At 53.0% G+C, this 13,202-nt stretch overlaps 1 protein-coding gene across 1 annotated transcript in view; it reads right to left on the bottom strand.

Moving 5' to 3' along the window:
- Positions 1-2,445: 2,445 nt before the first annotated feature.
- Positions 2,446-13,202, bottom strand: part of VAX2 (ventral anterior homeobox 2) — a 28,548-nt gene continuing 17,791 nt past the window's right edge. Inside the window, exons 3-4 of the mRNA XM_029936259.1 lie at positions 12,620-12,807; positions 2,446-2,947 (exon numbers count right to left, since the gene is read on the bottom strand). Coding sequence (XP_029792119.1) covers positions 2,501-2,947; positions 12,620-12,807 — 635 coding nt within the window. The 3' untranslated portion in view covers positions 2,446-2,500. The remainder of the gene's footprint in view (positions 2,948-12,619; positions 12,808-13,202) is intronic.

Here is a 13,202-nt window from a genome sequence, read left to right as displayed (position 1 = left end):
GCTGGGAGCTGAGTGACTGAGCCTGCTGGTGGCAAGTGCAACACTTTGGGCAGCTGGAGCCGGAGTGAGCTGACCCAGTGGCCACCCCTCCCTTCAGCCCTCCTCTCAACAGGAGTTGACTGTAAACAGGGAAACCAGCCTCTGGCCCTGGAGCTTTTCCAGATCTGGGAGGTGCTCGTATGAACTCAGCTCCTCCCCCTGGAACCTCAGGAGCTCTCGTAGGCCCTTGCCCCATGCCACATCTCATCCTGGTCTCCCCAATCCATGCAGTTTCTGGCAGGCTGCCCTCTCTCCACATCTTTTCCTTACTGCCCCCCACCCTTGTCCCCCAGCCTGCCCTCACCCTGTACCCCTTGCCCTGACCATACCTAGGTACTTCTTCCCCTGCACAATTCAATCATCACCTTTTTTTGAACATCTATGGAGGGTCATTCTTGTGCCAGCTTCAGTGCCACCTCCTACAGGAAGCCTTCCCAGCACTCTCAATTCACCACATATGTGGCGTCTTTCCTTTGTCAAGCCCTTTTGGAGAATTCTCTCTTGTCACTGCTGCTAGGCTCTGAGCCCCCAAAGAACTGAGTTTGTCTCCTCCATCAGACTTGGGTCCCTTTAAGCCTTTCTCTCTCACAATAATGAGACCTCCCAGGGAAGCAGGGCAGGTCTCTCTCCATCTGGTCATAGGACTCTGTCTTACTTTTTATATTTCACCTCTAGGGTTTCATGCAGCAGGTCTGTCCTGACATTTTTCAGCCCAGAACAGAAGGTGCAAATGGAGGAGCCCTTTTCGTGTCGAGTGGCTAAAGGAATTGTGTGTGGCACAGATCTGCTGGACAAGGCAAGGTAGACACTAGTGGGTGGCTGGACCCACTGAACCCAAGGTCTGCCCTGGTCACCCCCATGTTTTATTCCAGACTCAGGATGTCCTGGCATTTCTAAGCACCTCCCCACACTATACTGCCTATACTGCCAGTGCAGAGGGAAGGCGGGAAGCACAGTTGTCCAGGCACCCCTGTCTGGGTGACTGAGGACAGCTGATCTGAACCCAAAGGTGTTTCCAAGCAGACTGGAGCAGACCGTGCTTGTCTTTTTCCCCCCATGGAGGTGAAATCTCACCTCTGGCCTCTGGCCTGAGGACCCACTTCTGGTCCCTGGGCCCTCTCTCACGGTTTCCATTCTTTCAAAGAAGTCTTTGGGTCAGGGGTGACTATGAAGGGGAGAGCTGTGTGGTAATCGGCAGTGCTGGTTCCACAAATCTTACATGAGTGCCAAAATGACAAGGAACCACACACACACACACACACGCACACACGCACGCGTGCGCACGCGTGCACACACGGTACTGATGTCAATTTCCTGGTTTTGATACTACATTTTGGTTACAGAAGATGTAACCATTGGGGGGAATCAGGTGGAGGGTACAAGGAATTCTCTAAAGTATCTTTGCAACCTCCTGTAAATCCACAGTCATTGCAAAACCAAAAGTGAAATACAAGTGTCTTACTTGAGGGGGAAAAACACACCTTTAAAAAAGTGCTTTGTGTTGTGGGGATTGTGATGAGCATGCCCTCTAAGGCATGTGGGATCTTGCCTGGATTTACCTCTTATATCCTCTCTCTGGCTCTCTCCTAGATCCTGATCTCACTTTTCGTTGTCTACCCTCCTTTTTTTTTTTAAAGTTCATTTATTTACTTTGAGAGAGAGAGAGAGAGAGAGAGAGAGAGAGAGCGAGCGAGCACGCAAGCAAGCCCAAGGAGGGGCAGAGAGAAAGGGAAAGAGAGAATCCCAGGCAGGCTCCATGCTGTTGGGGTGAGGGGTGGGTACTCAGTGTGGGGCTGGACCTCTGGAACCATGAGATCATGGCCTGAGTCCAAACCAAGAGTTGCTTAATGACCTAACCCACTGAGCCACCCAGGCGCCCCTCATTGTCTACCCTCTAGAAGGATTTGACATTTCTAATTCTCAAATATGTGTATGTTCCGAAGAGGAGCTTGCAACGAGCAATGCTCACCCAGCAAAAGCATCCATGTTGCTAGCGTGGGCTTTGCGGTGCCCAGGCAGAAACTCTAATTGGGAGTAGGAGTGAGGTGCCTGTCAACCCAGCGTGTGGTACCCCATCCCTCCCCTTAGCTGTGAACATGGCTCCAGTTTTTGCCCCCTCCCATTAGAGGTCCCCAGGCTCAGCCCACTTTCCTTCCCAGTGAGGAGAGGGAGAGAGGGGATTGAGGGGCAGTGGTGGTGCTGTGGGGACTCTGTTTCCCTTCTTGTCATCGTTTTCCTTTTATTTCAGTGAGAGGCACACGCACACACACTGCACTCGCACACACAAGCTGCAGGACCAAGGCCTTCTGGTCAACAGTCTTTGAGGTGGGGGGCAGGTGGGGCCAGATGTGGGGCTGCCCGCCTCTCTGGGAGCCTGCTCAGCGCAGTCCATTGGGGGGGGGGGAAGGAAGGCAGGGCTGGGGCTGTGCTTGGGGACGCAGTGTCACAGGGAGGTGGAGGCTTAAATATTGGCTTTCTGGTCCCCGCCGCTGCCGCCGGGGCTGCCTGCTCTCCCTTCTAGCCTGCTGTAGGGCGCGAAGGCCGAGGAGCTCAGTTCATAGCAGGCAGGCAGGTCCAGGAGGGGGGCCGGGGTAAAGCAGAGGGCCGGCGGAGGTGGTGGCAGGGGCGGGGACGCTGAGGCCGAGGTCAGTGGGTTGAGGCATGGGGAGGAGTTCCTGGGGTCACCCAGTGAGGTGCCCCGGTGGCCGGCAGGCAGGCCCAGCGGGCCAGGGGTCAGCGCCAGGAGGCCGGGGGCCCTAGGCACGGACAGCAGCCGGCCCTGCTCCAGCAGCCGCAGGATGTTGGAGGTGGCAAAGGCCTCGGAGGCCGAGGAGGACGCCCGCTTCTCCAGGTCTCTGCTCTGGTCTTTCTTCTGCTTGGTGCGGCGGTTCTGGAACCAGACCTTCACCTTGGGGTGGAGGATAGGGAGGGGCATCGGGATAGGAGAGAGGACAGGCAACGCAGAGTGGGGTCAGGTGGGAGGAGAAAAGGAGAGGAAGAGCATGGAGGGCAAGAGGACGGAGAGTGGGGGAGTAAGGGAGGAGTGACAGGGGGAAGAAGAGCATTCAGAGTGTCATTAAGGTCTCCCCACACCAGTCTGCTCTGGATGAGCCAGTAAGGGACCCTTGCCCTCCAGATCACTGACACGGGGTGTGGTCTAGAAGGTGGGCAGACTCCTGGTGGGCAACATCCCTTGGTCTTGCAGAGTGTTGACCCCAGAGGGAGGGGCATGGCCAGAGAAGGGCCCAAGTGAGGCCCTCTTAAAGCACAGGGCCCAGGGCAGGGGCCAGTGAGTTTGAACCTTTCAGCAGCCACCTCCCACCGCATCACATACAAAGGCCAGGCTTCTTAACATGACACCAAGTGTGACAGGACACAGCAGGATGTTGAGGGGGACTTTCAATGGCCACACACTCAAACCTGGGGACAAAGAGATGCCAACAACAAATGGGATCACCAACACAAGGGCAGAGAGCCCCTTTTCCAAGGTCTATGAGACTGTCTACCACCACGCAGCGCCTGGAGCTCCGAGCCCAGCCCCGGGAGGCTGGGAGTGAGGCTCAGTGGTCACCCCCATGGTGACGGGATCTCCTCTCCATCGTGAGAGGGTGCTGCACTCATGGAAGGCAAGCAGCAAGCTCTGAAAGAACCGTGTGTAGGGACTGCAAGCCCCCGAGAGGAGAGTCTGACCCTCATTCTCAGGCTGGCACACTTGTCAAACCACTGCATCCTAAACCCACCACTGCTGCACCCAGTCTTGTGCCCCAGGAGCACAGAGGCTGGCCTTGCCTCTGGCCTGGAAGTTTCCAGAAGCTGGCAGCTGGCTGGGGCAGTGTGTGCCCGCAGGACATGTGGGGATCACAGAGGGGAGGGCAAGGGAAGAAAAGGATGGGAGGCCTCTCAGGTTGCCTCCAGCTCTGGGAGGGGGTAAGGGAGGCGGCAAGTCCTAGGGCTCCAGTGAAGGAGGAGGAGGAGGCAAGTCCTAGGGCTCCAGTGAAGGAGGAGGAGGAGGCGGAGTGGAGGCTGCCTGGGGCCCTGGGGCGATGTCTCAAGTCTCCACCCCTTAGGAGCAACTACCCCCTCCAGTGCCCTCAACAGTGAGTCAGACCTGTTCTGAGTAGGGAAGAGGAGATTTGAAACAGGTGTGAGTTTGGTGTTTTAAATAGGATTAGATTGAGTTTCAATAGTGGAAAGTTACAGGATCTGTTTGAGACTGAGTGCTTCATTCATTCACTGAGTCATTCATTCTGGGGATATGTGCAGAGTGCTTGCTCCTGCGGTTGCTGCTCTAGACGCAGGGAGTCAGCAGTGAGGAGAGCAGAGCACAGCCTTGGCCTGGAGGGAACAGCACAGAGGGGGAGGCAGATGATGCACAGGAAATGAAAACCAACAGCCCTGACCGTCAGGTGGCACTGAGTGCATTGAGCAGTATCTCTCAAATGATTTGTGCTGAGGAACCACTTTTTAAAGTTTTCTGGTCTGTCGTTGACCAATGTTTTTGTCAAATACAATGGAAACTAATTACATTGACTTCTCATTTCTGCACCTAACCTGTCCTGGACAGATGAGAGTTTGCAGGAGGTGGAAGCGGGTGTACAGCAGCCCAAGAAGAACACTTTGAGGGACAGTGGTTTGGAAAACCGCTGCAGGAGAAAGGGGGAGCGGCAGGGGCAGGGACTAGCTTGTTAATGGGTGACAAACACAGCCTCTCTGAAGAGGTGATATTTGAAGGAGATGGCAATAAGGGAAGGCCAAGGGGCATTCGGCCAAATATGGTTGAAGGAAGTGATTGGAAAGAAAACCCTCTGTCATTCCAAATGCAGGGGTGGGGTGGGGGGGTGTCTCTGCCAATGGTTGCATTCCCTCCCCTGCTGGGGAGCCCCCTGGCTTCTCTGCCCCAGCTAGCAGCCACCCTTTTAGGATCTAGGTACCATCCCAAGAACCCCCCAGCCTCAGTTTCTCATCTCAAAAATAGGGTCAAAAATACCTGGGCTGTTGTAGGGATCAGAAAAGGAAGCCCAGGTAAAGGGGCTCACATGGCGCCTGGCCCGCCCGGAATTTGAGTTATCATTTGTTGCTCCCTTCTCTGTTCTTAGCTTCCTAGGGAAGTGGGGGGTCCGGTGGGATGGTGGTATTAACTGGCTCCCAGCAACAAAAGGAGTGGCGGTGACAAGGAGTGACCAATAAGGAATGACAAAGCTTTTGCCAGGTGTCTTGCCCTGCTGCAGCTCCAGGGGCACGAGGAGACGTGGATGCAGCTGGCCCTGGATGGGGGAGGCTCCTGGAGAGGAAGCAAGGCAGGAGCTGGGACCTGCCAGGCCCATTTCTTGGGCCCTTATCGGCTACACTGGGGGTTGTCAATCTGGGATGCATTTTAGAATTATCTGGAGTCATGTTTTTCAAAATCCTGATGGCCATGCCCCATTCCGACTCCCTAAATCTCTATGGGGAGGGCCTAGGTATCCACATTTTTTTAAAGTTCTGTGTGTGGTTCGAATGTGTGAACTGTGGTGGAAGGTGCTGGAGCTGCAAAAGTAGGGGAGAGGCACCCTGCCCGTCTACCTCCTACCATCAATCCATGGTCCCTACAGGGCTGATTTCTAAGGCTCAACAAACAAGGGACAAACTGAGAAACAGGTTTGTCCCTCCTCTCCTCCAGGAAGCTTTCGTTTCCACCACAGGGTCACCCTCTCTCAGGGTTAAATCTGGGCTCTGGGTACAGGTCCTTCAGGGCTCAGTTCAGTTGCAGGCTGGACAGGCTGAGGTCCTATCCAGAAGCACACTTCCTGAGGCGTTGGCCTCCCCTTGTCTTCCTGGTGCCCTGCGGGGGTCTCCCTGGGGGCTGCGTCTCCCCTGGAACTCAGTGAACCCTTGGTGCCTTCACCCCCTAATCCCTTGTCAGACCACTCTGTGAGCCATGCTGCACACTAGTGGGGGTGGGGGGCCTGGTTTCCAGCTGGCTGCCAGGACCAGGGAGGTGTTTTCTGGGGGATCACCCATCACCTTCTTTGGGCTCATGGTTGGTGTTAAATCTCAAGCCTCACTGCTGATTTGGAAATGGCACGAATCTTAAAGAGGCTGCTTCCTGTGACTGTGGGCACGTTCTGACGAACGGCACTTGTGTATCTGGAATGGCCCGGGTTTTTGTACTCTGGAAGGTAGAGCCTATTCTGCTGTTCTGGAAGGAGCCATCTTGGGGCAGAGGTGATGGGTAATGGGCTGGAGACAATTGCTGAAGCACCAGAGCTGCTCTTACCCAAGCCAAGTGGTGATGCTGGCAGTACTGGGACTTGGCAGTCTGTCCTCAGCCTGGAGCCTGGGAGCCTGGCTTTAAAAAAGTCCCTGCACCAGCAGAGTGAGTCCTGGGGCTGGCCTCCCCCCTTCCCTCCCTCCACAGCCACATCTTTTCTTGTTTCCTGCTCTGACTGTGGTCATTCATTCACACGACACATGAACAGCAAGCATCCACTACGTGCCAGCACTGCCAGGTGCTGGGAAACCAGGAAAGGATACATACAACTCTATCTCCGCACACTTAGTGCTCAGACACCAGAAGTGGGAGACAGGTCAGCAAGTGTTGCAAGACAGCAAATGAGAGTGGAGAAGATCCTGAGGTCGGACAGACCTGGAGTCAATTCTGGGTCTTCCCTTAATTAGTTGGAGTGTCATGGGGCAAGTTCCTTAGCCTTTCTGTACCTCAGTTTTCTTATCTGTAAAATGGGGATTGTGATAATGCCTCCTCAAAGGTTTGCTGTAATCGCCCAATGAACTAATGATCAGGGGTTTAGTAAAGTGCCTTTGGACACTGAAGTCTTTCAAGCCACGTGGTTCATGTGGGCAGTCTGGCTTGCGGTTCTAGAGTTAATATAGAGGTTGTCAGGTCTTGCCTAGAAACTGACTTGAGCCTGAGGGCTCAGCATGGAATCTGAGCCAGAATCTATATTTTAATGAGAACCCAGGGGTCCTACTGCTAGGTGGTCTGCAGACCATACTTTGAGAAACACTGCTTTAATTAAGCACCACATCTTTTGCTTGAAAAAAAACATGGTGGCGAAGTGTATTGGGGGTTTCTAAAAACAAGGAGAACTGGACTAAGTGGGACCATCCTTGTTCTCAGATATGGAGGAGAGCACATGCCACTCTGGGGTGCGGTGGGAGCCACTCTGGTGTGCCCAAGAACTAGATCCCGTTGAGACCCCTTTCTCACTCTCCAGGGCCTCCCTTCCATGAACAGCCTCGGGGTTTAGGCAAGGCCCGGCCCAGAGATCACTTATGCTCTGGCTGGGTCACTGTCCTCAAATCTGAAGGACACTTCAGCCTGCAGAACTCTGTAAGTGGGGGGAGAGGAAGGCTTCATGGTTCTGCCTACCTGGTCCTGTAAGGGGGATTCTCATTAAAAGTGCAGACAACTTGGGGCACCTGGGTGGTTCAGTCCGTTAAATGTCTGACCCTTGATTTTGGATTAGGTCATGATCTCACTGTTTGTGAGTTTGAGCCCCATATGGAGCTCTGCCCTGATAATGTGGGGCCTACTTGGGATTCTCTCTCTGTCTCTCTCTCTCTGTCTCACTATCCCTCCCTCAGTCTCTCACTCTCTCTCTGTAAGGCTTAATAGATAGAGGCAGAGGTGAGAGGAAAGAGAGAGACCAAGTTATGGAGCCAAGAAGGCCTTTATTTGAGTCCACAATTCCCGGGCGAGGTTCCGTGACTCTGGAGTGGGGAGTCAGGGAAGTCCCGCCTGGTATGGGAGAGCAAGGTGTTTTATGGGTGCAAGGGTTCCGGGCTTGAGCTCAGGTGGGCAGATAGCCAAGTAGGGGCATCTTTGGACTGTGGCAGGATACGATTGGCTGTTTAGTTCAGTGGGGTGAGGGGGGGTGCTGGAATTCCATGGTGAGACATTCCAGCTCGGAGAGTGGGGGTCGTCAGTCCCTGGCGGTGCCTGGAACTATTCTCTGACCCGCAAGAAAATGGCCGCTGGTGCTTTTCAAATGGCGTGGGTCATTCCAGGTTTGCAGGTGGGGGTTGTCAGTGCACTTAGCTCTCCACAGCAAAGTGGCCGCTAGGTCGCCCTCCCATGGCAACTCTTACACTCTCTACCACTCTCTCTCTCTCAAAATAAAAATAAGCAGGGGCATCTGGGTGACTCAGTCCATTAAGCCTTCGACTTCGGCGCAGGTCATGATCTTACGTTCATGTGTTCGAGCTGACAACTCAGAGCCTGGAGTCTGCTTCAGATTCTGTGTCTCCCTGTCTCTCTGCCCCTCCCCCTCTCATGCTCTGTCTCTTTCTGCCTCAAAAATAAATTTTACAAAAACATTTAAAAATTTAAAAAAATCTAAAAAAATAATAAAAGTGCAGACAACTTAACTGGGCACATAGAGGTTAAGGAAGAGCTAGGGAGTGAGAACGGGTCCTGAGTAAGCCCACATTTTCTCTGCCTGAATTAGGACCGTCTTGATATCCAGGAAGTGGGTAAAGATGTTGGTTGGCAGAAGGAAGAGAAATGGACAGAGGGAGGCAGTCACTTGGAGAGCAGTTGGGGGCATATCTGGGGGAGCACCGGGGAAGAGCTGCATGTGATGTTGAAGCCCTGGGGTCCAAAAGGCCTTCAGCTTCCGGTCCCTACCAGGCCTGGCTGCACCATGGTCCCTGTTCATGGATTTGCACGAGATTGTGCCTCCTGTTCTATCCCTTAGGAGTCCATCTATTATTTGAGCACACTTGAAGGAATCTCTTATCCTTTCCCACAAAAGAGCCCTGACCAAGACTCCTAGGTAAATCAGAGAAACACCCAGCCCCCAGAGAAATATCTGATGTATCTTCCTGACATCTCCACTTGGATCTCAAACTGAACTGATCCAAAACAAAACTCTAGATTCCTCTCCCGCCTTCCTGCTCCTCCACAGCTTTTCCTCAGCTGTTACATGGCATCATTGACCATTGCTCACCATTCACCAGTTGGAGCCTGTACCACTTCTCTTTCCCGTGCCCTGTGCACGTAAGTCCTGGTGAGCAAGCCCTAACAGTCCTATCTCCAAATGAGAGGACCTCTCGGTCAGTCACCCCTCTCCTCCACCATCACTCAGAGTTCAGGACAACATGGCAGCCGCCCTCACCTCCTCCACTCCCTCCCCGTTCTCCAGATGGTGGCCAGAGGGAGTTCTGTAAAATGCTGGTCCTCTCAGGCCACTCTCCCTCCAACACCTAGTCATGGCCTCCAAACACTACCCGCTCTGCCCCACCTACCTTCCCTATTATGCTCCAACCCCAGCCACGCTGGCCTTCAGACTTCCAGAGTATTCTGTGCCAGTTCCCACCTCCAGGTCTTCACAGTCGTTACCCTGTGTCTTGACTCCCCTTCTGGCTCTTCCTCTGGCCTTCTCTTCCCCGTCATTCACACCTCAGCCCACGACCGCTCATCTCCTTTCCTGATGGCCCCAGTGAGAGATTTCCAGTCTCTATCATATCACGTTTTACCTGCCTCATCGGACGCATCCCTCTTTTAAATGCCATTTGTCAGGGCACCTGGGTGACTCAGTCGGTTAAGTATTTGTCTTTATCTCAGGTCATAATCTCGCGGTTGGTGAGTTTGAGCCCCATCTGTGTTTCCCCCTCTCTGCCCATCCCTTATTCGAACTGTCTCTCTCTCTCAAAAAATGAATAAACATTAAAATAAATAAATGCTACTTGTCTTTCTCATGCAGAATGGGAGCTACCTGAGGCCAGGTGCCTGATCTGTGTTGTTCTCTGATATATCCCCAGTGCCCAGAACAGTACCTGGCATGTAGCAGGTATTCAGTAATATTTTTGAACAAAGGTGTGGGGGAATATATGGAGAATTCCACAGAATTCTAGGTATATAACCAAGGGCAGGTTAATAATCTCTCTGAATTTCCTGAAATAGAGATAATGTTACCCATAAAACCATCTTTTTATAAGGATTAGGTGAGCTAATGAATGTGCCTGCTTTATTTTTATTTTTTTTTAATTTTTACATTTAAGTAATCTCTACACCCAACACTGGGCTTGAACTCACAATCCTGAGATCAAGAGTCACATGTTCTGCTACTGAGCCAGCCAGGTGTCCCAAATGTTCCTGCTTTAAATTTTGAGCAGGTTATTTAATTTCCTCGTGCCTCAGTTTCCCTCTCTGTAACACAGAAAAAATAAAGGCCTATTCTGGTATTTTTAAAATATTTATTTATTTATTTATTTATTCATTTATTTAATTTTGAGAAGGAGAGAGAGTGCGAGTCGGGGAAGGGTATAGAGTCAATGTGTGTAAATGTGTAAAGGAAAGGAAAGTGTTTTCCTGAGTTCTGTGAGTCATTCCAACAAATCGCCATACCCGGGGAGGGAGATGGGGGAACCCCCAATGTTTTAGCTGGACAGTCAGACGTACAGGTGGCCCCAGGGACGTGCAACTGGCATCTGATGTGGGAGTGGCCTGTGAGACTGAGCCGTAAGCTATACTGTCTGTGCTAACTCCAGGAGCCAGTGTCAGAACTGAATTGAATAGTTTGACTCCCAGTTGGTGATGGAGAAAGGGGGAATGGGTTCCTGTTGGTGTTAGGAAGCACCACACATTTGGTGTCAGAAGTGTTGTCTGGAGAAAACCTCACTCCCATCCCACAAGGTTGTGGTGAGAGGAATAAATGAGTCAGGACACATCAAGTACTTGGAGCAGTGCCTGGTACAGAGGAAGGTCTCAGCAGAGGTTTCCTGGACCATATATTACCTGTAAGACCCCGGGGACTGGGGAAAAAGAGAGCGGAGTGGTAGGCAGGTCAGTAAGCCGAGGATTCACTGAGGGCTCCCTGTTTGCCCAGCTGTGTGCTGAGCTCCCCATGAAGGCCTGAAGAGGAGATGTGGCTTTCAGACACATTCTTGTCCTTGGGAAGTGTGTGCTAGTTGGTGCCCGCCACACACACACACACACACACACACACACACACACACACACACACACACTTTACCAAGACATGTGAAAGGGTCTCTTGGGATGAAGCCAAGAAGTCTTCCTGGAAGAGGAGGGGCTTGGCCCTGACCACCGAGAGCAGGTCAATGTAGGGCATATAGGGGGCAGGGCAGGGGAAGGATGAGGGCAGAGAAGGAGCTGCTGGCCTAGGCGTCTGAGGTGCCCTTGGAGAGCAAAGTTTCAGCGTAGAGTGTGCAGGCAAAACTGGGCCAAGCAGAGAGTAGTTAGGACAAGCAGGGGCAGATATTGAGGGGTCACTCTCTGCCTGATGTCTCCCCCCAGGAGCTCTGGCCGGGCCCAGCCACCATAGCCCCATCTCTGGCGGAGCCTGGCTTTCCAGCCTCCTCACTGAGTATAGCGAAGGGAAGGCCCCCGCCGCCCCAGGCCATTGCTGGGTTGTTTGGGGCTCTGCCGACCACAGGTCCAGGTGGAGATGGCCTGTGCCTGCAGGACAGCAGCCAGCTCTGACTGAACTGCGGTGGGGCTGCCAAGGGAAGCGCGGCAGCAGGCACTGCAGGGACCCCCATGTCTCCCCCCCTCCCAGCCTTCCCTGGGAAGCGCACCCTTCCAGACTGCCTGCTCACTCCTCTCCTTCCTCACCTCACTTCTACCCTGTTTAAGTCCTGGTTTGGTCATCTCTGTAATACATCTATCAACTGTGCTCCCTCATACATGAGGCTAAACTATTCAAACTGTTGCTCGACTAAGGGGCTCGAGTCCTCCTTCCCAGGCTCCAGAATGGTTGCCAGTTTACAGGTGGCATAAAGATGCCAGACTGCTTGTCCAATCCTAGCCTCTGGAGCGTTTTCTCTGTCTGACCTTGGGCGTGACATCTCCTCCTCTGTAAAATGGGGCAGTGCAGGCAGCTCCTCGGCGGGTGGTCGGGTGGTCGGGAGGCAGCGGGGAGTTTCTGCAGGCAGAGCACTTAGAGCAGCGCCTCTGCGCGGTGGGTACTAAGTATTGTCAGTATTATTGTTGTCATTATGGATCTCTCTGACCGGCTTGAAATGCCTCCATTCACATAGAGTGAGTGCTCACTTTACACGAGTTTTTCCTTTGGGTTAAGCTTATTACTGTTAAAATGCAAAGGCCTTCTTGAGTGAAGGGAGTGTGGAGACCCCTTCTCTCCAGCAAGAGCTGCAGTGAGCTGAAGGGCATGTATGGAGGATGGGGAGAGGCCCAGGGTGGGAGAATGAGAAGTCCCCCATCCAATTTTGTAGCGTTTCTTCTCTTCCCCTGGAATCTTTGCTCCCAGCAAGCCAACCCCTTTCCTGCAGGGTCCCTCATGCACCAATACAACCCCCACCCTCCCAAGTCACTCCCTGCATCCTAGGTGCCTCTTCTTCCTATTTCTCTGGCCTTTTCCCATACTCCACCCAAGATGCCTGATGTATCTGGAAGGCCCCCTGTTGGCATGTGCCGGCTCTCTCTTGTCAGCACGATTTTTATTGCTCTGGTTTACCTATAACTCTAAGCCTTTCCCTTATGCATGTCTCAAGTCCTCAAAGGCTGCGTCTCCCTGCAGCAACCCACAGGCCTCGTACCCCATGAAGTTCCCAGGCTGTAGGGCCGGGATGGGGTGGCCTGGGCCTGCACTCTTACCTGGGTCTCGGAGAGGTTCAGCTGGCGGGCAAGCTCGGTGCGCTCTCGACCCACCACATACTGGCAGCGCTGGAACTCCATTTCCAGGCGGTAGAGCTGCTCGGCTGTGAAGGACGTGCGGGTCCGCTTGGGCCGGTCCAGGTCCAAACCCTTAGGCAGGACAATTTCCCGGATGGCCCCTTTGGCGTCTGCAGGGGCCATGACAAGAGGCAGGTTAGTTCACTAGTTAAGGATTTAGGCCACCAATAATCATCTTAATAGGAGGCAGTGTGATCTAACAGGGAGTTCTCTGAGCCGGGCCTGGCTCTGTGACCTCTGACAAGTGGCTTACCCTCTCTGGACCTAGCTTCCTTAATCATCCAATGCAGTTTATTGTGTCTCATGGGTGTATGTATGTGAATGGGCCTCATTACAAATATCAAATCTACCACCATAGCCTGGGCAGAAAGAATTCACTCCAACCCAGGTAGGATTCTGTTTCCTCAGCAGAGCAAAAGAACAAATGGAAAGAGATATACCAGGTCCTCACACCTGGTAGAGGAAAGACGGGCTAGAACCAGACAGGTAAGGCTTACTGGAGGAG

This window comes from Suricata suricatta, chromosome 4 (genome assembly GCF_006229205.1).
Source record: "Suricata suricatta isolate VVHF042 chromosome 4, meerkat_22Aug2017_6uvM2_HiC, whole genome shotgun sequence".
In the NCBI taxonomy this organism is placed as follows: domain Eukaryota; kingdom Metazoa; phylum Chordata; class Mammalia; order Carnivora; family Herpestidae; genus Suricata; species Suricata suricatta.
Note: the sequence above shows the minus strand (reverse complement) of the source record. Positions and strands in the feature narration are given on the sequence as shown.